The sequence below is a fragment of the Vicia villosa genome, linkage group LG4 (genome assembly GCF_029867415.1).
Source record: "Vicia villosa cultivar HV-30 ecotype Madison, WI linkage group LG4, Vvil1.0, whole genome shotgun sequence".
NCBI lineage: Eukaryota > Viridiplantae > Streptophyta > Magnoliopsida > Fabales > Fabaceae > Vicia > Vicia villosa.
In genome coordinates, this window is record NC_081183.1 from 124,924,397 (window position 1) to 124,950,728 (window position 26,332).

The 26,332-nt window shown below is 32.7% G+C and overlaps 4 protein-coding genes across 9 annotated transcripts; all 4 read left to right on the forward strand.

Moving 5' to 3' along the window:
• Positions 1–632: 632 nt before the first annotated feature.
• Positions 633–5,033, forward strand: LOC131595145 (uncharacterized). 6 transcript variants are annotated; one of them, XR_009281731.1, is made up of 5 exons: positions 633–812; positions 943–976; positions 3,507–3,698; positions 3,873–3,957; positions 4,038–4,805. XR_009281731.1 is itself a non-coding variant. In XM_058867430.1 (4 exons), exons 2-4 carry the CDS (start codon positions 3,805–3,807, stop codon positions 4,822–4,824), a joined length of 348 nt encoding a protein of 115 aa, XP_058723413.1. In that variant the 5' UTR covers positions 633–812; positions 3,507–3,804; the 3' UTR covers positions 4,825–5,033. The 6 variants fall into 6 exon arrangements, 3 of the variants coding, with proteins under 3 accessions (XP_058723413.1, XP_058723412.1, XP_058723411.1); XR_009281729.1 differs by lacking the exons at positions 943–976; positions 4,038–4,805 and adding an exon at positions 4,812–5,033; XM_058867430.1 differs by lacking the exon at positions 943–976 and adding an exon at positions 4,812–5,033 and having other exon boundaries at positions 3,507–3,957; positions 4,038–4,219.
• A 5,919-nt stretch (positions 5,034–10,952) lies between these two features.
• Positions 10,953–13,448, forward strand: LOC131595147 (uncharacterized). Its single transcript, XM_058867433.1, has 4 exons — positions 10,953–11,110; positions 11,747–12,058; positions 12,272–12,478; positions 12,927–13,448. Exons 2-4 carry the CDS (start codon positions 11,801–11,803, stop codon positions 13,221–13,223), a joined length of 762 nt encoding a protein of 253 aa, XP_058723416.1. The 5' UTR covers positions 10,953–11,110; positions 11,747–11,800; the 3' UTR covers positions 13,224–13,448.
• Positions 13,449–13,670: 222 nt separating this feature from the next.
• On the forward strand, positions 13,671–16,773 carry LOC131595146 (cationic amino acid transporter 5-like). Its single transcript, XM_058867432.1, has one exon. The coding sequence runs from the start codon at positions 14,813–14,815 to the stop codon at positions 16,586–16,588; it is 1,776 nt and encodes a 591-aa protein (XP_058723415.1). The 5' UTR covers positions 13,671–14,812; the 3' UTR covers positions 16,589–16,773.
• Positions 16,774–18,545: 1,772 nt separating this feature from the next.
• LOC131595148 (pentatricopeptide repeat-containing protein At4g20090) lies at positions 18,546–22,137 on the forward strand. The gene has a single exon (XM_058867434.1). The coding sequence runs from the start codon at positions 18,796–18,798 to the stop codon at positions 20,713–20,715; it is 1,920 nt and encodes a 639-aa protein (XP_058723417.1). The 5' UTR covers positions 18,546–18,795; the 3' UTR covers positions 20,716–22,137.
• The last annotated feature ends 4,195 nt before the right edge of the window (positions 22,138–26,332 follow it).

Here is a 26,332-nt window from a genome sequence, read left to right on the forward strand (position 1 = left end):
TATTTTATAATATTATTTCATATCATTTAATCAATAATAAACATTGTAATTTATTTCATTAATATTTATCATAGGAGGTTAAAAGTAATGCATTGCACATTGAATGTCTCCAAAAAACTGTAACACAAATGAGTTACTATTAAAAATTTAAATAATAATAAATAGATAAAATATAAAAACAATTACAACAACTAAAATATACTTAAAGTGTTTATGTGTGCAATATTATAATTAAATATAATATATTATTTAAATTTATTGAACATTTTATAGTTAACAAAAATTATCTTAATTAACTTTAAAATATTTATAAAATTTACAATCTATATTTAGATGCACTCTCGAATTTTAAATAATTTATTATATTTTTTATAAAGTTTAATATTAAATACAAGTACATTACAATATTTAAAAAATTACTTAATAATTTAATATAATTTATTAAAATTATCATTTTTATATAATCACTACAAGAAAATATATGATTTGCTACCATAATTTTACTACAGAATAAAATGGTAGCTAATCTCAAACTAATAAGCTCTTAAATGACTTCATTTAATTTTTTATTAATTTATTTTTAGTTATTATATCAAAACTTTAATTTTATTTGGAAAGAAAAAAGTTACAGATCAAACATTACGTTTTCTACCGTCATTGATTGAACTCGTTTCTAGGTTTTGCTCTCTCTCTCTCTCTCTCTCGATCTCTCTCCGATCTCGTTTCCCTCTCAACTTGGATCTCACTCCCGATCTCGATTTTTCTCTCTATTTGGATCTCGTTCTCACTCTCGATAACACATTCTTGTTGAGGTATGCATCCATTGTCTCTCTCTTCGATTTCCACGCCTCTAATTTAAGCTGTCTTTGATCTTTGGAGTGTTTTTCTTTGCAAATTCATGAATCTCTTCGATTTCCATTGTCTCTCTCTTCGATTTCCAAGTCTCTGATTTAAGCTGTCTTCTATCTATTACCAGGTTTGGAAAAAATAACAAATAACTTCTTATGTGTTATCTGTTCTTTGATTGTATTGAAATGCTAGCTTAAAGTTATCTTTGAGTTCATATTGCTAGTTATACTTTTAATTTGTTTCATGATTATTTGTTTTAGGTTTTCTAACATGATTTTGACAGTACTTAATTTTGAAAGTACTTGATTTCGAAAGTTATCTAACTTGATTAAAGAAACTTTGGGGCAAAATCTCTTCATTTTGTGTAAGCAACTGTGTTTTTTCTCTTTGTTCTTGTTGTTGTTGGTGTTGATTGATTTGGGGGCGAATTAAGTGAGTATATATAGAGTGTTCCATTGTGCTGTGTTTATTACTACATATCATTTTTGAGGTCAAACAACAACTAGCTTAATGTTTAGCCATTGATTATAACTACTGATTCTTGTAGTTTATTCTTCTGAATTCAACTCTATGTTTGATTTTGAAATGATTGTTCATTTGAGCTGTGTAGTGTTTGCATGGTTTAGGATGTGGTGTTTGGTTACACCACCAATATATATTGTATGAGGAAGGTTCTTTTCTTGATGAGACTATTGAGAAAATTGAAGAAAATAATAAGAGTATGAAGAATGTTTTTACAAAGATTTCCATGATTCTAATGAAGAATAATAGAAGTTTTTAGAAATAATATGAGTTTGTGTGTTTCGATGATGATTTTGTTGGTGTGTATTTGGTATTGACTTAGGAGAATCAAAGTTATGTTTGTGAGCATATATAGATAATTTTTAGTAGGTGGAGTGTGAAGGTTAAAAACGTGTGTAATGAATTGAAAGTGATAATGATGAATGACACAGATACAAACTATTAATGCAATTGCAAGAAATGATTAATTGAATATAGGTATAAAATCTTATCTAGTTGAAAAATTTGCATTACTTAATAATTCAGAATGTTGAAGCTTAATTACTTGAACGTGCAAGTAAAACTAGTGTCTAAATCTTCCTTCCTGCTAAATAACATGAATGAAAAATTCAGATAAAATGTAGAGAAGTGAAATTCCAATGCCAAATTCAGTTATGTATTTATTTTGAACACTAAGCATCTAATTAAGTACACATTTATTTAGTTGAATGATACTTTGTAGGTTTCTCTTCTACTAAATTTTACTTATGCTCCCATTTGGAGAGCTACTGATTTTTTGTTTATGATATTTTTGCATGTTAATATTGTTCAAATTTTTATTAACTTAGCAGACATAATCTTAAGAATCAAAAGTTAAAAATATCCTCATTGTAAAATGAGTTTGGAAAATAGTTTAAATTTTTGTACTTAGATGCTTATATTCGTTGATTAGTTGCTGAATCTATCTTTTCTGGATGATTAATTTCTATCTTGCATAAGTCCTTAAATGCAGTGATTTAACTAACTGTCCATCGTGTTGTTGTATGAGTATGCTACTGATTTTAGAAAAAAATGTTACTATTGATTGAAATGTTAGCCATGAAATTATCTTAAGATGTTTGTTAAATAGTGATTAATGAGAAGTTGAATCGTTAAACCTGAACAATCTTTATATTTTAGTTGATTAGTTACTGAATCTATCTTTTCTGGATGACTGATTTCTATCTATTGCCTATTGCTGGTTATTAGTGTCCTCTCTTTTATTTTGGTTTGCTTAATTAATTAACTCAAGCATCTATTAGGTTTTAATTGTTTTACTAACCATGAGACATTTGTTAGGTTTCCCCCCAAGAGATTAGAGTCAACTGCAGTAGGTTTGGTCTATTTGCCTTTATTAAAACAGGATTGTGTTCTTTGAATAATATTTTGGATAAGCGTTTTGTAATTAAACGCGGATCTAGTCAAGGATGACTCTTAATGATGATGTTAGCATTTTGTTTCCTTCTAAGAGTTCTATGAAGGGAGTCTATAGATTTTACATCAGGGCAAAACCACATGATTAACTTATGACAATTGAATTAAATGCGGCCCCTGATTCATCTGTACATATAAAGTATGTTGAGCTTCTGCCGAAGACAAGGAGTTGGTTGAGCCTGGTGAAGCATAATGTCAGTTTTTTAGAGGCTGAACATGGTGGCTGAAGCCTGATAGTGGTTTGTCTAGATTTGGTTGTTATAATTAAGCTAGCCTGTTCAGCAATGTAAGCCTGAGCTCTATGATATTTAACTAACTGTCTAATTTTAGTGGCTAATGTTTTAAAATCTGTATCTTTTTAGTATGGAATGGCTCTTCAAATTCTTCATATAGTTTGAATGTTGCTGTTATGATGAAAATAGACTGTACTTTGTTATTTGAAAAACACCCAAAAAGGTGAGTGATCCAACTTAATTGGGATGCTTGTCTGTATATTCTTGTTTGGTATGCTCTCGTCTTTTAAATGTCTAAAATGAAATTGAATGCAACTGACAGAGTTCATCATATTAAGTAATAGATCAACTGAATTCTGAGATCATCTGAATTAACTTATGTTGAGTTCTTTATCTCTGACTCTGTTACATAGCCTGTTATGTGATTTCTGAGTTTCCCTTATTTGCAAGGTCTGGCTGGTGCTGATGTATACTATGCTTATAATGATGGTGAAGAAAATGACGGTGAAGAAGAAGAGAGGCAGCTCGTTCAGGAGAGAAAAAATCAACAACAATCACTCAAACTAGGAACTTATGCAAATAATGCAAGAAAATTTAATGGAGGAACTTATGGAGTTTTCAAACTTATAAGATTCTCATGAGGTATAGATACTTTGTTGTTAGATGCTAATTTAATTCTTGTAGGGTGAGTTAGTCAACTAGAGTAACAATGATTATTTAATTCTAATACATTATATTAGTTAATCAAATGAGTTTATATCCAACTTGCAAGAGGAGGTTTGTTCCTCAAAACTTGACTCGTGATATTATATCTAGGGTGATCACGAGGATGCCTATTCCAGCTGAAAAGTGGAAAAATTATCCGATTGAAGCAAAGGATGAGTTATTTAAGGACTTTATGGTAAGCATTTATAATTTATAGCATTATACTTTCTAATTATAGATAAGATTCTTTGTACTTATATTATAATAATGGTGTAGGATAAATATAAATTTACATCCGATTATGATCGTAATATGGCAAGAACTGTATGGGAAAGAACATGCTTGGATCGGTATCCCGATCATTTTAAAAATGCAAGAAAAATAGCTTTACGAGAAGTGAACTCAACGAATTTGGTCGACACTAAGGGTCATGGTCCGAAAGGAATGAAGGAAGAGAGGTATGGGACGGTTTGGTTGACATTTTGGTTGAAACCAGAGTGGAAGAAGAAATTCGATGCAAATCGTTGTAACAGAGTTGCCTTGCACTTTATTATAGTTAAAATGATCAAATGGTTCTAGTTCTGTTTCATTCATTGTTTTTGCTCATAGTTGCTTCTGTGGTTCTGTTTCTTTCATTATTTTTGCTTTAGTTTTCAATTAATTAGTGTGATTTCTCATTAAAGATGCATATTGATTGTATCAAATGGTTCTGGTTCTGATTCTGTTTCTTTCATTGTTTTTGCTCATAATTGCTTCTGGTTCTGTTTCTAATAATATGTCTATAAGATTGAAACTTATTGAATTCAGTCAAGAAATACATTGAAAATCATGCATGATGAGACAGAAAATTGTTGCTGAAACTTGAAGTTGTAGAGTAAACTAAGGTCAACTGTTAAATTTTCCATGATCATCTATATAGAAATGAAGCATTTCTTTCACTTTTGGCTGCTAATAATTGAACATTTTTGTTTACAATTTGTCATTGTTGTTTATTGTTGATTCTATAATGTAAATTGTGGTTTATGAATACTTTTTAAATGTGAATTGCAGGAGGAGGAGTTGAAACATACAGTTTCATTTAGAGACGTGTATGCTCGAGTTCATAAGAAAAAAGATGGAGAATATGTCTCTCAATGATCAAAGTTATGTGTTGTAAGTTATTAAAATTTAAAAATTGAACGTGTAATGTTTAACATGAATGTAGGTTTCATAATTAATATGGAATCTGAGTTGTGATTTCTGAATTGGAAATAAAATAGAATATTATTGTAATGTATAATGTTTTAGTGTTGTTAAATATATTAAAAAATTGATTTTAGAATATTATTGTGATGTATATTGTTTCAGTGTTGTTAAATATATTAAAAAATTATTTTTTTCATTATTTAATGACTAGTGGATTAGTATGAAGATATATGACTATGAAAATATTTTGTAATTGTATTTTTATTTTAGTAATAAAGTAAAAATTATATTATATTTAAAAAATTAAATTTATTAATTTAATTAAATATCAACAATTTCAATACTTTAAAAATTATTTTTTACGAATAATTTTTTACAAATAGTATAATTAGTTTTATTTAAATAATTATAAAAAGTATGAATTAGTCTAATTAAAATATATTTATAAATAAAATAAAAAATAGTTGTAAAATTGTTCTAAATATTTAGCTTGAGATTTGATATGATATTTTCGTGGTCATACTGTAGCTGTTTAGTTCGAAGTATAAATTCAACTTCGAAATTTTGCTACTGTTTTGTTGCAGTTTAGCTAGGAATAATTTAGTATTAGCTTGAATTTTGCTAGAAAATATTTGCCAAGATGATTAGCCACTCAATTCATGCTAGGGCATATATTGTAGCTAATCCCCAACAGATCTCCAACTAATTTTGTTTGATAGAGATTAGCTACGAATTAGCTAGTGTATTTGCCCTAGCTAATTTAAGATTTTCTTGTTGTGAATTAAAAAAACATAAACTATATAGTCTGAAAAAACCCGTGCAACGCACGGGTAATTTAGCTAGTGGTTTTTAAATCCTAGCAAACGGTATTCGATATTAACAACGTTGGTTGCTGCTCTACCAAACAAACAATACCTGACGCTGTTTCCTAGCCAAATACCACTTGAGATCGCGACCACCGTTTTCTTTCAATCCACCGTCACCTTTTGCAATTATACTTTAAACATGTTTTTATGTCTTTATAAATGAGATTTTCTAAGTCTAATTCTTACTTAACTTTTACTGTATTTAAAAAAAAAAATTATAAAACTTTTCTGCACGCGGTTTTAACGCTTACTCTTAATTTTGTAGGACAACCTTTAAATATTAAATAATCCACAATTGTTTAAAAAAAATCCATAATGTATGCACGGATACTCCGAAAAGCTAGATAGATTTATATTTTAAAAAGCAAGAATATCTCTTATACAAACAAATGTTATTGTCTTTATATCAGAGGATGATTGACCCACATACTAAACAAAAATATCTCTTACTATTTATAAAAGATAATCTACTAGTAAATTTTACTCTAATTTATTAATTATATTATATTATATATCAATTATTTATTCGATGGATTATTTCTTACCAATTAAAAAGTGATATTTAAATTGTTTAAATTTATTACTTTGTTTTATAAAAATAAATAAACAAAATATGCCTTAAAATTTTAAATTGATCTATTTTAAACTATGTCAATTTTATTGATGATAAAAAATCGTGTTTACTTATTCACCTAAAACTATTTATTTATGTTTTTTTTATAAAGAAAAGAACAGAAAATAGTATAATATGTTTTTGATATCAAAACCAACAAATCTATTTAAAGTAAAAATGAATACTAGTACATTAATACAACAATCTTACCTCATTTAAGTAATATTTGCTATATCAACTTTCATTCTGGTAATTTATTCAAGATTATGTTTCAGGACTAATATATAGTAAAAATATTTTTTTCTTAAAATAAATTCATTTTTTCCAAATTTATTTTATAAATAAACTATAAATTATGGAGTGGACGCGTTAATTTAACTGCTATTTGTTAGTTGAATTAAATAGACGCGAAAAATATTTATTCAGTTTATAAATTTTACTTAAAGAGATAACGTTAATTCTATTTCAATGAAAATTTAATTTAACTACTTTTATAAAAAAATATTTTAATATTATTATTTTATTATAATTTTTAAAATAACAAATAAAATTATATATATATATATATATATATATATATATATATATATATATATATATATATATATATATATATATAATGTTGAATATTTAAATTGTTAAAATTATATTTTTACTTTATAAGTAAAATTTAAAATATTTATACTTTTTTTAATTCTTTTTAAAAAGACAAAACATAGATACAATTCTTTAGGTATGGTTTTTACTATTTTTCAATGAAAATGTGACAAATATATTTAAATATTATTTAATGAGTGAAAATATGAGAAATTTACATACGTGTAAAATGAAATTTATTATACATTTGTACCTAAGTTTTGTCCTTTTTAAAAATAAAAATTAACATACAAAAATATGTATAACAAACCTAATATATAGTTTAATATATATGGAATGGTTGGTTTCATTTTTTAGGGTATAAGATTGATTTTTACTTTTTGTTTTTTCTTGAGTTGAATTGATTCAGTTTTTTAGAATTAATTATTTGAGTCAAAATTTGCAACTTTTGAATCTAAATAAAATTTTCATAGTGAAATTTGTTGTTTAATTAATTTGTGTAAGAATTCATCTAAATATAAATCATTTTATTTTGAGCTCATTTTTAACCAAAATCAAATTATTCAGAATCATGTTTTTCATTGCAAAATCAAACACCTATATAATCAAAATTAAATTATTCGGAATCATGTTTTTTCATTACAAAATCAATCACCCATATTTTTTAAAGCAAAAGAGAAAAAGAAGAACAATTAAGGGGAGGACCAAGCCAAAACCCCAATAAGAATGAGAGAATTTAACTCTTGGGACACCAAGCTTGTCTAGTAAGAAATTGCTAGCAAGATCCATATGAAGATTATTCAACCAAGTACAAGATTTAACGGTGAAGCCTATTCTAGTAAGGGAATTTGCACAAAAATTACCCTTTTTAAAGATGTGAGAAACCACAAACTCCATAGAATGAATGGGTGAATAAAATTTAGCCATCTAGTTCTAATAATTAAAGGAATCAAAGAATGATCCTTGAAAGCCTTAACCACCAAGACTGAATTAGTTTCCAGCCAAAGCTTATTCCAATTCCTCTCCTAAACTTGTTCAATAGCGACCATAGCTCTTGTTAACTCAGCAAGAAGAGAATTCCTATTGTCAATTAAGTGAACAAAGCTACCAACATAGACAGACCTATTGTTTCTAAAGACTCCAACCCAAACACATAAAGGAGGAATGCCTTTAACCATTCCATCCGAATAGCACTTCCACCAATCAAGAGGAGGAGGATGCTAAAAGACCTCATTTAAAATCTTAGGCTGGGGGTGTATGTTAATCTTAAAAATTTTAGAATGCAAAAATTATAAAAGAGTTAGACACCTTGTTAGTGTTGTTACTAGAAACAAGCACATGGGCTGAGATTTAAGAAATGTAGGTTCTCCAAGTATTGTGTTTATCTTCAAATCTATTAAGATTCCTCACACTCCATATTGCATTGATGATGTTTACAATAGAAACAAACATAACAATATGGACTTGAGGGGACCAATCAATTTCCAACATTTTCCTGCAAGAACTAAGGTTTGTGATTATGAATTGATTCTTAACTCCCCAAGGATACTTTCTCCATAAGGCATTAGGAAAAGGTTTATTAATGAAGTGAAAATCTTGTTTCAAGCTAAGGATACTATTGACAGTTCCATTTCACACCCTTTTGTCTTTTGAATCAATCCAAGGGATGTGGTATTTGGAGATGATTTTGATCAAATCAGGGACAACCACTTGCAAAATAGGAGGAATTGACCAAGATTTATTGTCAATAAACTGACTAACGGTAGCAGAGAGAGTAGAATGATAAATGGTGGGAATGTTAAATTTTTGTGCCAAGGGTAAGCCAATACAAGAGTCGAGTTAGAAATTGATGTGATTACCTCTTCCCAGGATCCAAGTGGAATTGTCCTTGATAGTTGTGAAGTGCTTTTTCATTCCCCTCAATAAAGATGAAGGATTATGGTGATTGAACAATTTGTTTTTCTTGATAATCCTTGATCTCATAAGAGTGGCCCAACTATCTTGACTTTGGAGCAAGTTCTTACAAAAATGCAAGTTAGAAGCTTCATTAATGCTTTGTAACGATCTGATGCCAATTCCACCTTCTTTTAAAGGCCTATAACAGGACTTTCAAGCAATAGTATTTTCCTTTTATCCACATCACAACTCCAAATGAAGTTTCTAATATAAGCTTCCATAGTTCTAACCAGTTTGAGGTTCCAATCATAAATGGTTAAACAATGAACTAACATGTCATGCACTACTGGCTTGACCAACTGGATCCTACCTACCATAGAGAGCAACCTAGCTTTCCAAGTAGCCAATTTTATCTTAACTTTGCCATCTAGGGATTGAAATGAGAAGGCTTAGGTTTGCTTTTGAATATTGGCACACCTAGGTATATAAAGGGAGGGTGAGCCACCGAGAAGCCAAGCAAGCCAGCCAAATAATAATGTCTAAGGAGTTTATGGCACCAACATAAATGAAAGACTTTTTTCTATTGCAAACATGACCTGAGCATTGAGCATATCTTTGAAGAAATTTAGTCAGACCTTTAATAGACTAAAATTACCCCTACAAAAGGTCATAATGTCATCAGCATACAGTGTGTGGGAAGGGACATTGCAATATCTTGTGTCATTAGATAATGAAAGATCCTTATTAGCCACAAGATTGGTTAAATCTCTACTTAAATTCTCCTTAAAAATGCAAAAAAGGAAGAGAAAATAAGGGTTCTCCTTGCCTAAACTCATTCTTGCAAGTGAAGTAACCAACTTACTTACCATTAAAACGAATGAAAAGGTAAGTAGAATGGAGGATGACCTTTATCCAGTTGAAAAATTTAGAATTTAACCAAAAAATATGAAGGACTTTAAGTATAATGGTTTAGTGATGGTATCAAAATCTTTTGAGATATCAATCTTGAGAGCCACATTACCACCAAAGCCCCTTCTATCTATAAGATTGATGGCTTTAAAAGTGAGAAGAATGCAATATTTGATTTGTCTGCCATGAATGAATCATTTTTTCTCAGGGAAAATGGTGAATGGAAGAAAGGAGGCAAGCCTATCAGCCAATATTTTAGTACTGATCTTGTGCTTGAAAATTTTCAAAGTTATATGCCTAAATTGGTCTAAGAAATTTGCATTAGAGGACTTAGGAATGTTTAAGTTGTAGTGTGGCATGATTAAGTCCTCCATGAAGAATCAAGTGATAATCTTATGACATCATATATGATTATCTCCCGGTAGATATGATAGAAAAAAACTCCAATTAAAACCATCAGGGTCAAAGTCGACATTTGCATGAATTTTAAAATGAGAAGTAAATTTAACCTCTTCTAAATTAAAAGAAAGGAAGATTGGATAACGATTAGACTTCAACTTGGTTAAAGTCTTACACACCATAGTTGAACACATATCTAACCAACTTTAGTTGCAAATCACTCTATGTAACATCTTTTCTTTTAAAGGTTTTTTTTTCTCCCATTGCTTCAAGTAAACCACTCTATCCAATAATATGGAGATGAATGAATTGCATAGAATCAAACCACTAATGAAAATCTTCCTTGAAACTTGATTGGGAGAGTGTCCCCTTTATACTCGTAAGATTATACTCACAAGCACCCATATATGGTTAGCTCATAGCATGTCATTATCTAAATTAGCTTTATCCTCACTTTTCAATATATCAACTTATTTTCCCAAGGTGAGATAAGAAAACAAAGGAGGTTGAATCATGAAACAACAAAATTTAAAAGATTCAAAATTCCAAAATCAATTAAATTAAAAATTTAATAAAAAATTCTTTAAAAATTAAAATTAAATTAAAATTATTTGAATTTTTTTTTTTAATTATCATCACTTGCCGACTTACCACATAAACATAAAAAAATAAAAGAAAAAGAGTAGTAATAAATCTAGGGGCTGTTTACTGATTCACATTTTCAGCTTCAAAAACAACTCTCTCTTCTCTCTCTATAAACACACTCTCCTTTTTTATTCCTCTCATGTTTATCTATAAATTGGACTGACGATGAAACGATACTTTCCCTGAACCTTCTTCAGGACCATTTCTGATTTTTACACAAAGTATCAACTCTTCTGCTGGTAAGAATTAGATTCTTCTCCATATCTTATTTTTCGAATATTAATTTGTCTCATTTGCTCTAAACAATTATAAAATAATCATCTTTTTTGTTAAATAATTTCTGGGTGTGGTTTTAGTTTTGCATCTGCATGTTTTTTTCCTGGAATTTTATTCTTTTTTTGATTGGTGCTTCATCCATGTACCGATGTACGTGAGTATCATCTCTATGTGGTTTTAGCTTGAAGTGTTTTGATTTATCTGAAACCCTCTTTTTATTCGGCTATATCATGATTTCAATTTGACTTATACTGTTAGTATTTTTTAGTTTCAGATTGAATTTTTAATTTTTAATTTTATTTTTGTGATAGAGATTTGAGAATATGCTACATTTTGGATATTTTGAGAATATGCTACATTTTGGAGTCATTTGTGCATGCTTTTTTAATTTCTATGCCAATCTTGTACATGCATTGTTACATTTTCGTTGTAAAATCATGGATCTTGGGCATTTTAATGGTCTCCTGTGAAGGGAATGACTTAGGTCTGTATCCCCTTACAGCCGAACAAGTTTAATAAGCGGTATCATTGCGTGAGGTCTTTCGTATTTGAAATTTATTTTCTGACTTAACAAGCTAGTTTTGGAATTACATGTGCAGGCTTGAATATCAAATTTGAAGGAGTTCAATACTTTGCTGGTAATTTGTGCTACCATGTCGTTATTGCCTAAACTACGATGTGTGACTATAGATGTTACTGGCACCCTAATGGCTTACAAAGGGGAGCTTGGTGACTATTATTGTATGGCTGCTAAAGCTTCTGGCCGTCCTTGCCCGGACTACAAGCGTATGCACGAGGGATTTAAGTATGCATATAGGGACATGGCAAAGAATTATCCGTGTTTTGGGTTTGCGGCCAAAATGCCAAACATTGTGTGGTGGAAAACCTGTGTGCGAGATTCCTTTGTCAGGGTAAGATATTTGTCAAAGTCGTTACTGTGGGTGATTACATATGTTAAGATGCCAATGTTGTTTCTATTAGTTAACCCTTGTTGATGTGTTCAGTTTGATTATAAGCTAATTTGAATCAAGCAATGACTTGTAGATTTATGATGCTTGCATAAGTTGCATTGTCATCTGCAAAAATCCCTTGAATTTGATGGAGAAATTTTATTTTTCTGATAGGCTGGGTATGAATATGACGAGGAGACATTTGAAAAGATTTTCAGGCGCATCTATGCATCCTTTGGTTCATCTGCCCCGTATACTGTATTTCCAGATTCCAAACCATTTCTTAGATGGCTTCGTGGAAAGGGTCTCAAAGTTGGTGTTGTTAGCAATGCTGAATATCGATATCGAGATGTGATTCTTCCAGCTTTAGGTTTAAATCAGGTAAAATTCCCACGGTTTTTTTAGGTTTGCTTTCAGAATTAGAAACATGTTTAAAAGATAAATTAACATTTAGCATTGTTATAGAGCATTGCTACTTAGAGAAACATCAGATATAGCCGGTACAAATTGTTAAGCAAGAATGTTTTTCGAGTTTTCGTGCAAGGCCTTGTTGTAAATGTTACTATAGAATGTAGCACCTCCATTTTGAAACACCAGCTATTACTGATTCATGTTCAATAAATTTCAACGAATCCAAAGCTCCTATTGGATCACATTTGAAGAAAATCATGTTATACAGCAGTGTAGTCTATTCAGAAGTAAAATTTACTAATCATTTCAAGCGGCTTTGCTCTAATAGACATTTTTTACATGGCCATAGCAATTAAGTTTTATGCACTCATGTTTCACGGACAAGAATGCCGGATAGTTATAATGTTTGATGATGCAGGGAACTGAGTGGGACTTTGGTGTTTTTTCTGGCCTTGAAGGCGTTGAGAAACCAGACCCAAGAATTTACGAGATTGCACTCGAAAGGGCTGGAAATATTGCACCTGAAGAAACTTTACATATTGGCGATAGCATGCGCAAAGACTACGAGCCAGCTAAGAGCTTAGGGATGCATGCACTATTGTTAGATAGATTTAAGACACCAGAAGCTGAGGAGTGGAGGAAATCCGGGGCTGTTGTTCTTCCGGACTTAACAGCAACACAAGAGTGGCTGTCTAAAGAGAATTCAACTTGCTAGAGGTTCTACATCTTCGCTGTAGTAGTATATTTATGTATCGTTTTGCTCATTTGATAACATACCTGTGTTCTATACCTTTCCGACGGGTTTCGTAAAGGCATGTCTCTGAATGTTGATGTTCAGAGCCATGATTGAGGATATCTGTTGGCAGGAGTGTTCTGATGTAGCTCTACCATAACTTTGTAATACAATTATATTTAAATGCTACTTTCTCTTCCTTAGTCACTTAGTGTCCAATATATTTTACCAGATTCCTATTGTTTCTCTGTATAAATGTTCCTGATAAAATATTGTTTGTTTTTACTTGAGAGTTGTTTTTTTGTTTGTTTGTTTTACGCCCTCAGAAAACTGAAGAAAACATCTAGATATAAATATCTTGATGAAATAATATAAATAACTTTGGACTGAAGAAAAGATCATTCCATCAGAGATTCAAATGGAAATCATGATCAACCTCTTGATTCTAAACCTCTACTTGGCAAAGTCTAGGATGAAGAAGTGTCTCATATGGTCTACGGAGGTCAATGTTCGATAATGGTTTGAAAAACCAACAATTGATAATACTCTCTGTAAGTAGAAGGTCATAGTATTACTTGAGACGGAGGGAGTATATATATAGCGGTATCAATAGCCTATATTTTTATCATTATTGATGTTAGAGTGTCTGTGTGGTGTCTCGGTGTTAGTGTTGGAGTCCAAGCTTCATAGATAGATTATGGTTTAGTTTTGAATAATTCTCATCCAATGGTTCACTGTAGAGGGTGGTGCATCTCTGGCCTCATGACATAGAGGACCCCAAAGTTCTGTGATATCAGTTGTAAAATTTTGAGTGGCTCTTAAGTATTGTCAACTGTAGTCCATGTGCGAAATTTCACCATTCGAGCAAAATCACCAATAAGATCCCATAAAATTTTCAGATCCGATTGTCACATGTGGACAACACATACACTGACAGAATCTACAATCTCCATGATTTGGTTAGTGACGTGAATCTACTACACTAATTGGTGTAGACTGATGTGCATTATTGCACTATCAATATGAATGCATTGTAAAGTCAAAACCGTGGAATATTCATGTCAATTAGTTGGAATATTGTGACAATTTCATTTATTTTCCAAAGAGAAACGTGTGTTCCTTGTCTACTCTGTCATTTTTATCCAACTTAACTTTACCGTGCAGGAATCTTCATACTTTGCACATCTCATTCCTAAATTCAGTATCTGGTTTATCTGGTTTATCTAAAGAGTGTGAATTCTGTGGTTCTGATGTTTCAGTCTTAGATGTTCAAATATGAATTCTCTATCAGTATATAGAGAAGTGTTGGAAACAACTCTATAACACACTGTTATCTACACTATTTTCAACACACTTTTTTATTAGTGGAATTTAAGGTGTGTGAATCGCGGTCCGCCGAATGGAGATAGAAAACAGATGAAGAAGAGTTAAATTCCACACTAAGAGACAAAGTAATATATGTCACTTGTTTGAGATATTGTTTTCATTTCAAAGCAATCTTGTTATTTTCTTCAGTGACAAAATTCCATTCCAATCACTCAGCAGTTTCAGAAAAGAAACAAGCTTTTTGAATGGCTTCCACAAAAGGCAATGATGACCATGAGCCACAGAGAAGCTATTGGAGATGCAGCAAACAAGATTTCTTTCCAGAGGAATCCTTTCAAAGCTGGCACAACTATGGTTCTGCTCTTTCACAAACATGGTTAAGGTTCAAGGACCGTGTTTCGACCAGATCGGACGATGCAACCGAGTCGCAAGAGCTTCAGAAACAAAGTGAGAATGACATGAAAAAATGTCTCAACTGGTGGGACCTTATCTGGTTTGGCTTTGGTGCAGTGATTGGTGCAGGAATCTTTGTGCTAACTGGTCAAGAAGCTCATAACCATGCTGGTGCGGCGATAGTCTTATCCTATGTAGCTTCAGGAATTTCAGCAATGCTTTCTGTTTTCTGTTATACAGAATTTGCCGTTGAAGTTCCAGCTGCTGGTGGTTCATTTGCTTACCTAAGAATTGAATTAGGTGATTTTATTGCTTTCTTAGCAGCCGGTAACATACTTCTCGAATGCGTGCTTGGAGGTGCAGCAGTATCAAGATCATGGACATCTTACTTCACAAGCCTTTTGAATCGTCCGAAAGATTCATTTCGAATCAAAGCACATCATCTCAAAGAAGGATACAATTTACTTGACCCTATAGCAGTTGCTGTTCTGTTAACCGCCGGAACGATCGCAATGATCAGTACACGAAAAACTTCGCTCCTCAATTGGATTGCATCGGCAATCAACACGGCTGTGATCATATTCGTAATCATTGCAGGGTTTCTTCACGCAGACACAGCGAATTTGACGCCTTTTTTACCTTATGGAGCTAGAGGTGTATTTCAAGCATCAGCAATTCTTTATTTTGCATATGGAGGTTTCGAGAGTCTTGCAACAATGGCTGAAGAAACTAAAAATCCACCAAAGGATATACCAATAGGTTTAATAGGTTCAATGTCGGTGATCATCGTGATTTATTGTTTGATGGCACTTTCACTAAGCATGATGCAGAAGTACACAGACATTGATACAGGTGCAGCTTTTTCAATTGCATTCCAGAAAGTAGGAATGAATTGGGCAAAATACGTCGTCGCTTTCGGTGCATTGAAGGGTATGACAACAGTTCTTTTAGTAGGAAGATTAGGTCAGGCGCGATACATCGTTCACATTGCGCGTTCGCACATGATTCCTCCATGGTTTGCTCGTGTTCATCCCAAAACAGGAACACCAATAAACGCAACACTTCTGATTACAATCACAAGCGCTTGCGTAGCCTTTTTCACTAGCTTGGACGTGTTATCGAGTTTGATATCAGTAAGTACACTTTTCGTTTTCGCGCTGATATCGATTGCGCTTCTGGTAAGAAGGTACTATGTTAGAGGAGTTACAACTAAAGAGAATCAGTTAAAGCTAGTTATATTTTTGTTTCTCATTGTTGGTTCTTCGATGGGAACTTCAGCTTATTGGGGATTGAGGCCTAATGGTTGGATTGGATATACGGTTACCGTACCTGTTTGGTTTTTTTCGACTCTTGGGATGTCGGTTTTTTTGACTCAACAAAGGAAACCAAGATTTTGGGGAGTTCCACTTGTTCCATGGCTGCCATCTTTGTCAATTGCAACAACTGTTTTTCTCATGGGATCTTTGGAATATGATGCATTTGTGAGATTTGCAATATGCACTTTGGTTATGTTGGTTTACTATGTTTTCTTTGGTCTTCATTCAACTTATGATATGGCTCATCTACAAGAGAAGGTGCAAAATATTAATGTGGATTACAAAGAGACTGCTAGGATTGAAGGGCCTTAAGAAGATTGTAATTTTTATCTTCCATAATTCAGTTTCAGATGTGTATGAAATTCTATGTGTTATTAGTCCTTGAATCATTAAATAATGTAATGTTACTTGATATGAATTAGAAGAGCAATGAAGAAATGTATAGATATATAGCTGAAAATAAATTGTGATTTGATGAAATGGATTAATTCCAGCTTCTTTATGGTTAACATGGCTTAGAATGATGTTCTTGCATCATATTTATATCTTTAGCACTCTAAAAATTGAAGTAATGACATTCATCTTATTCAATTAGCAAAAGATAATGAATATATAAAGGAAAATGCTTTTGATTTCAGCAAGTATAATAAGTTGTTCTCGGTAATCAATCATTATTAATGTGTATCAATTAGAATCAGTTTTATTTATTGTATTTTTCTTTTAGTATATACCACTCATCCAAATACAAATATACCTTAGTGTAACATAACATTATATAGAAAATACTATTTTAATATGGCATTAGAAGTTAAGGGTTTCACGGTCCCTTCTTTTGTGTCCAAGAAACCTCGCTGTCTATAATACACATACGCTGCAGGTCTCCGTTCTTCGCCACTAAACATCATCCGATCATTGTCACACCACCGCCACTAGGTTTGCAACACTCCGGCGATTCTAACGCCACTACGCCCCTCCGGCCGACGTCACATGCACCTTCACGCGCGTCCATAGTCCCGACACGTGACTTCACACTACATCAGATCTGTTTTTCTGCGTGTTTTTTATCCTGTTTCGTTGTTCTTCGCAGTCATCCCCACCGCTAAGTGACCTTTTTCACGTTTTTCCAACAATAAACTATCATGGGAGATCCATCCGCAATCGATTCCTTCATGGCCAAGGACTTGAAGATCACTTGACCAAACAATCGAAGGATATTGTTGTCGCTCATCGCCCTAAATAGAAGCAAACATATGCCTCTCTATGCACCGTGTTGTGGTTTTTCATAACGCCTAATATTCAAGCAGAATATCAAGCCTTTACCACTTGCTATGAGGTTTGGAAAAAGGCGACAAAGTTTTTTTGAACGATGTCAATTGTCTCTACAATGTCATATTTAATCTGAACTCTTTGAAATAGGAGAATATGGATATGCAAGCGTATCTGAGTAAGCTTGATTTGTTGAAGGCAAATTTTTCAACCCTAATGTCGTTTACAAATGATGAAACAACTCATGAACAACAACACATCAAGTTTTTCATGATCATGATACTTATTAGACTGTCATCAGAACTCAATTTCGTATGTAACCAAATTTTTTCGGGATCTACTGTTCTAAACTATGAATCAATTAGTGAACAAACTATGAATTAGTTAGTGAACAACTATTGCGCTTGGTTACTCCTCATGCTTTTAGACATGTCTGTACTCCATCTCTCACTAAATCATCTACTTTTGCTTTCCACTACTATGGTCGTGGTGGACGAAATAGAGGACGTGGTGGCCAAAGCCATGGTAGTCGTTGTAACTATTGCAATCGTTACAATCATATTGAAGTTGAATGTCGTACAAAGACAAGAGAACAACAACGACAACCTAGGACTGCTGTTGTTGCTCAACCGAATATCACTAAAGATATTATTATTTCGACCATTGATTCCAATGAGTTCCTTAAGTTCAAAGCAGCACATCGACCACTGTCTTCTGCTACCATTGCTCAGTCTGGTAATCCTATAGTCTTTGTCTCTACATCCTCCCTTAATCCTAGGTCCCTTGTCTCTACATCCTCCCTTAATCCTAGGTCCCTTGACTCTGGTGCCTCTGATCATATGATTAGTAATAAATCTTTTTTATCTCACTAGTCTTTTTTTTATTCTTTTCCTTCAGTCATTAGGACAAATAACTCTAAAATCAAAGCTCAAGGTTTTAGTCAGGCACACCACTTTTAAACTTGTCTTTAGATTCTGTGTTTTATATTCCCGTTGGTCTTTTATTCAATAGCTGAGGAGAATTTAGGGCGACAATACTCATAAAGAGATATAAATGTTTTTTAAGATTGAGTATTAGGTCTAAATTTAGAGGAGTGAGAGAGAAGTTCTTTTCTTGATTAACCTTTCGGGAACTGTTGAATATACGTATGACTTGAGAGAAGACCACCACAACAACAAACGCTGTTCCCACAAATTTCAAACACAAACCACTTCCTCAACCAAACCAAACACAAACCTCGTTTGATTCATGCCATGCCAAAATGCTCAACATTTCCCAAAACCCTCAAACACACACTTCAACTAACCCAAACCCAAACCCTTCTCTCTTACTCTTCCTCCAACTTTCCTCACCCTCCTCCAGTTTCACCTCAAATCTTCAAATCAACCCCTTCCCACAAATGGGGTTCTTACAAATTAGGCGATTTATCCTTCTACTCCCTCATCGAAAATCTCTCTTCCACCTTCGATTTCCACTCCTTGGAACAACTCCTTCATCGAATGAAGCGCGAAAATCGAGTCTTTATCGAGAAGAATTTCATCCTCATGTTCAAAGCCTACGGAAAAGCACATTTACCCGAAAAAGCTCTGGACTTGTTTCACAGAATGTCCACTGAGTTTCACTGTAAGCAAACCGTTAAATCCTTCAATTCTGTTCTCAATGTTGTTATCCAAGAGGGTCATTTTAATCGTGCTTTGGAGTTTTACTCTCATGTTATTGATTCCAAGAGTTTTAATCATGTTCATCCCAATGGACTTACTTTCAATTTAGTGATTAAGGCTTTGTGTAGACTTGGTTTGGTTGATCAAGCTGTTGAAGTTTTTCGAGGGATTAGTGTTAGGAATTGTGTTCCGGATGGTTATACGTATTCCACATTGATGCATGGTTTGTGTAATGTTGGGAGGATTGATGAGGCGGTTGCGTTGTTGGATGAGATGCAGATTGAAGGTACGTTTCCTAACCCGGTTGCGTTTAATGTTTTGATTAGCGCGTTGTGTAAGGAAGGTGATTTGGCGCGTGCGTCTAAGCTGGTTGATAATATGTTTCTTAAGGGGTGTGTTCCGAATGAGGTGACGTATAATTCGCTTGTTCATGGGTTGTGTTTGAAGGGGAAGTTGGAGAAGGCGGTGAGTCTATTGAATAGGATGGTGTCGAATAAATGTGTTCCTAATGATGTTACTTTTGGGACGCTTGTTGATGGGTTTGTTAAGCATGGTAGAGCTTTAGATGGGGTGCGTGTGTTGGTTTCGTTGGAAGAGAAAGGTCACCGCGGGAACGAGTTTATTTACTCGTCTCTTATTAGTGGGTTATTCAAGGAGGGGAAATGTGAGCGTGGGATGCAATTGTGGAAGGAGATGGTTGAAAAAGGATGTGAACCGAATACGATAGTGTATAGTGCTCTTATTGATGGTCTTTGTCGAGAAGGGAAGCCAGATGAAGCGAAAGAGTTTCTATTAGAGATGAAGAATAAAGGCCACATTCCGAATTCTTTCACTTATAGCTCCTTGATGTGGGGTTATTTTGAAGCGGGTGATAGTCATAAAGCGATTCTTGTTTGGAAAGAGATGACGGATAATAATTGTAATCATCACGAAGTTTGTTACAGTATACTTATCAATGGATTGTGCAAGAATGGGAGGCTTAAGGAGGCCTTAATGGTGTGGAAGCAAATGTTGAGTAGAGGAATCAAATTAGATGTTGTGGCTTATAGTTCAATGATTCATGGCTTTTGTAATGCTCAGTTATTAGAACAAGGGGTGAAACTTTTCAATCAGATGCTTTGTCACGAGCCAGAGTTACAACCCGACGTGGTTACATACAATATACTCCTTAATGCTTTTTGCACGACGAATAGCGTCTCCCGCGCTATTGATGTTCTAAATACTATGTTAGATCAAGGCTGCGATCCTGATTTTATTACTTGTGAGATTTTCTTAAAAACTTTAAGAGACAATATGGACCCGCCTCAAGATGGGAGAGAGTTTCTAGACGAGCTTGTAGTCCGGTTAATTAAGCGACAGAGAACAATTGGTGCTTCCAATATCATAGAAGTCATGCTTCAGAAATTTTTGCTGCCCAAACCTTCTACTTGGGCCTTAGCTGTTCAACAGCTCTGCAAACCTACGAAAGTTCGAAAAAACATCATTGAATGTTGGAGTAGGCTGCATTGCTGATACCTAAAATATGTTATTCAAATACAACTTTTTGAAGCTATGGAACTCCAGACACAGGAATGTATTGATCCAGACCCTCAAGCTTTCAAAATTTGTATGCAATGATGAGTTTGATACCAAACTTTTCTTCTTTGTGCTTGCTTGAAGATATTGGTACCTGCACAGAATTTCTTTTTTGAAAACTTGGTATCCGGTCTTGAGACCAACTATAATCCAAGGGGATCAATTCTACCGTCCGCCAGTAGGGGCGCCATATAAAGCCAGAGCAAAGCTCTATATGAACTGTCCCAATACAGAGATCGTTAGTACCTAGCTGGATTCAAATCTGAGACCTTGAGAGGAGCTGACTTTCAGGTCCCAAGCTTTCACCAACAGGCCAACCCTTGGGGGTAGCATGTGCGCCGAGTTATTGCCAAACAGGCGACAAATGAGAATACGGCCACTTAACAGATGAAACTGTTTAAACCTCTTCCAGTCATTGCAAAATTACTAGAATCATTTGCTTTTCTAATATTTAATCTTTGCAACATACAATGGTGAGAATGTTACCGAAAGGATTAAAGTGTTCAATATTCAATCAACTTTGATCTGTAAGAGTGGATTTCATCAGGGCTCAGTCAAAGTAATTGGCTGTAATGTACACTCAGTAATTGGCCAGTAAATCATTTCATACAATTTGCAAGTATTCTGCAGATTGCATTTGTGTCAGGCTAATGAAAGTCAATGATGATGAATGCAGACAAGATTGCTACTGGATGCCAATGTACAGAATTGCAAAGGAAAAGATTATTAAAATTCCCTAGTTGACTCTAGTTATCATTCACATATGAATATGCATATGAGGTGGGAAAATTGTGGGGCTGATTGATGAAAACGAAAGCCGAGTGTCAGCTATTGTTGTTTAACCGATTAACTTGTACAGATGAAGTTTCTTAAACTTCCTCCATTCCATTGGTATAATCAAAACACAGTCTTTATGTGATACTTGATTTTTAAAAACTTGATTATTTGTTAGTAAATCATAGCCATCTGTTTTCTTTGTATACTATAACAATAACGATGTATTCTCAATAAAATCATGGTAGGGATAAGAATATGATTATTTATTAGTTTGCTCTTAGTTTTAATTTCTTGTTCTTCTCTTATCTATCTAATGCTGATAAGTTTTCAGTATTGAACCTTGCTTGGCATCTTGTGTGAGAGGGTAAAATACTGGATGCATGGTTTATTAGAATAAACTGACTACACTAACTATTCTTCAGTGTTGAACCATGGGAAATGGATTTTTTTCTTCCTGCATTCTATATCCTGGAATTCATATCCTATATCTTATCTCTTCTCCATCAATGTCATCTTGTGGTTTCTTCTTTCAACAACATTACTGACAATGTTTTGATTTATACCTTACTTCTATAATCCCCAAAATAGATTCATTCTTCTTAAATATCCATTTGCATATCCAACCTCCCTTTGTATTTTAGGTAATTGTACAAGTTTTCAAGCATGGTTCTTCTCCTTCTCCAATGAAAGCATCTCATTAATCATTGTATTCAACCATTTCTAACTTTCATTGCTTTCAAATGCATCCTTAAAGAACTTTCATTGCTTCAAATGCATCCTTAAAGGTCTTTGGTTCTATGTCTTGCAAACCTTTAGCCTCATTTAAAGAATAATAAATAAGATCAACATAACCATATATTTGTGGTGGTACAAGCTTCCTCCTTACCTAATCAACTGATAACCTGGAGTTAATCTAGGTTGCACTTATCTAGAAATAGAAGTGGGAACCTCAACATCATCCTCATGTCTAGTCTCGCTAGTAGAGAACTCCACCTTAAACTAAGTCTTCTTCACCTTAGTTTTTAAGTCTTTCATGTCCAAGTCTTTGTTTTTCATCATCATATGAGTCTCATAAAAAGTAATATCAATTCTTATGATATATTTTGATCCTTAAGGTCCCATCTTCCACAACTTGTTCCTCTTCACATATTTAGGATAACCAATGAAAACACATTTCACATTCTTAACATCAAATTTGTCTGGCTTAGTATACATAAATGTTAAAGTCTTAGAAACATTCAAATTAGAGTAGTATATTAGTTTCTCGGTCCAAACCTCTATAGGTGCCTTGAAATTTATTCATATCTATTAACGAAATATGTTGCACTAGCAACAACTTCACCCTTGAATTTTTTGGGTAACTCAATTCCTAAGAACATACACCTAACCCGCTACAAAATGGTAATACTCTGTTCTAGTATGATATTTTTGTTGCGTTATGCCAACTACGGTTGTATGTTTCTTTGTAAATTATTTCCTACAAAATTCATTAAAATACTTTAAACAAAGGTTAAGCGATAGTTAGTTAAATTTTCAACTTAGTTTTTAATTAATTTTCTATAATAGTATGTCATTTCTTAAACTTTTCAAAGGTTTAACTTTTATGCTTAAGATGTGAACTCATACTCGATTAGAAAAACAATCAATCATAGTGTGAAAATATAAACCACCTCCATGAATAACTCTTGACGGATTTAAAAGATCCGAGAAAATATACTCAAACGGTTACTAGAATTATACATATTATCATCTCAAACATGTTTTCCTAGTATGCAATGATCATAAAATTCTTATTTGTTTAATTCTCACTACCTAGCAAACCTTTCTTAGTGAGCTAAACCAAACCTTTAACTAACATACCCTAACTTATATGTCATAGTGTAGTTTTATCATGAAATTTTTGCCTAAATATGGGTGCATTACTAGTAACAACGGAACAATCCAAAATATACAACCCATACATTTTATACCTTTTAGCAATTATCAGTGTATCATGTGATATTTTCAACATGCCATGTTGAGTTTTAGTACAATAACCTATATCATCAAAGGTGTATGTATAAAACAAATTTTAATTAAGTTCGAGAACATATCTCAGATTGTGTAAAAGTAACTCACGATTGTCAAACATTTTGAGCTGAGTCCTTCCAATACCACGAACCTTGCAAATCTTGTTATTACTGAGTCGAACGACTCGATCTTCTTTTAGCTCCAAAGTCTCAAAGTAATACTTCCATAAACACATGTGATAAGATTATCGTGAGCCCTTGACCCAAATCTTGTTTCTCTTTTTCTATAAACTCGTTACCACTAACATTCTCATAATCATTCTCATATGAGGCAACCGCAATATGAATAGAATCATTTTATGATAAATGCATAATTATATCAATTTTACTTTCATATACTCTCACTCATCCCTATTGAAACATTTAAATATTTTCCATTATCATCGAGATTCAACTCTTTCATCTTGATTAACTCCTTAGTTTTTATAGCTCACTAGATCTCCTCCGAGGTGATAATATCTTTCTTACCCTAAAATAGAAACATCCTTGAGATTCTCATATGAAAAAGGTAATGAGCTTGACAAAAGTAGAGTATTGTACTCAATATATAGTTTCACTTCAATATTTAGCAAGTCATCCATAATTGAGATATTATGTCAATTGCTCTACACTGAATTCGTTATCCACAACTCAAAATAAATAGAGTTGTTGCTTGAGACACAATCTATGATCCAAAGATTTAGTCATATACATTGATTCAAGTTTGACCCATATTTCTGCCGCGATCTTTTTTCTTGTAACTTTCCTTAACATTTTATCTATGAGGCATAAGATAATAACACTCGTGGTCTTGTTCAACATTTCGGTCTTCTCCGCTTGTGTTAGACTTACCAACATCAATGTCACTTCTTTCAATGTTTCATCACACTTTTATTGAATCAATTTTGCTTGCATTTTTCTTTGTAGAATCCAAAACCACTTGTCTCTAGAAAACTTTTTGGTATCCCATTTAGAATTCATGGTTCTAGTAAATGTAAATTATTTTTTCTAAGGTGGACACCACTTGTTATAAAATTGTTATAAAATTGAAGATCAAACACACTAAAAAAATATGATATGTGGGATAAAGAACAAAAGCAACCACACAAAATATTTCCAAACAAAAATTAATGTAACTCGTGCAAAGAAAACCACAATAGAAAGAACAAGATAAAGAAATAACACACATAAATTGTTTACACAGTTCAATCCAAAATAATCTCCATTGGAAGAGAGAAGATCTATGATTCACCACCAATCAAATTTTTTTAACAAAAAATTATAAATGAGTTATAATACAAATGAGTTATAATACAAATGAGTTATAAGAAATTAACCTTTTCAAATTCATTTTAATATCTCATATTTTCTACCTAATTTGTGATTATTAGAAAGATCCTAAAGTTCCACATTGATTGGAGATAGAGCATTGAAAGAGTATATATAGAGGGACACTCCCCACCTTACCAACCGGCTTTATAAGAATGAGTTAGGTCAAACTCTAATATGGTATCAGAGCCTATCGATCGGATCATGGGCCGCCAACCGTTAATATCCACGCACCAAGCCCAAAGGAGTGCTGGGCGTGAGAGGGTGTATTAGGAAGATCCTAAAGTCCCACATTGGTTGGAGATAGAGCAATATAGAGGGACACTCCTCACCTTATCAATCGGTTTTGTAAGGATGAGTTAGGTCAAACGCACCAAGCCCAAAGGAGTGCTGGGCGTGAGGGGGTGTATTAGGAAGATCCTAAAGTCCCACATTGGTTGGAGATAGAGCAATATAGAGAGACACTCCTCACCTTACCAATCGTTTTTGTAAGGATGAGTTAGGTCAAACTCTAATAGTGATTCAATCTCTCATTCTTTCAATATATTGAATCACACAATTCTTAAATATTTTAAAATATAATCATTAAATAATCTCTAAAGCTTAACAAACTCTTAGAACAATAAAGGAAATTATAATTTGTCCTGTAAATTAGTATATCATTATAAACTCATCATACTTGGAAAAAAAAAAAAGAAGAGAGAGAGAAATTCTTAAATATGACACAAATTCTAAGAAAAAAATATTTGTCATTTCTGTACAGGTGAATTTTTATCTACCAAACACAAAAAGTTGGGTAGAGCTTAGTGTTAAATGCATTGAAAACAATTAAAAAGTGTATCATTTAATAAATAATTAAAGATGATAAAATTAAATGGTGTGATATAATTGGTTGAAGATAAGGTTGTCAGAATCGAGTTTTTACCTTAACTCGTTATACCTAGGTAAAATCGAAACATAAAATCGTAGAGTTTACCTCATATTAAAATTATATTAAATTTATATATACGACATATATATACTAATATAATATTCTAAATTCATTAATTATTTAAAATTTTAACTTAATTATAAAACAAAAATATACTATAACATCATAATAAAGTGTAATATTCACAAACATGTATCAAACTACATGAATTGTCCACCAAATCATAAAATGTAACATCCAAAAGATTATATAAAAAAACAATAGTTTCATAAGTTTTTCAAGTTCAAACAAACAAATCTTTTCATCTTCTTCTTCAACTTAATCAAAAGTTCATTCCTTCTACAACGTCATCTTCATTAATTAGAACATTCATATTCGACTTGATTAAATCAATCACCTAATGTTAAAAATTCTTTAGTATTATAACCAAGATATGAATATGAATAAAATTAAAAATCCATAGAGAAAA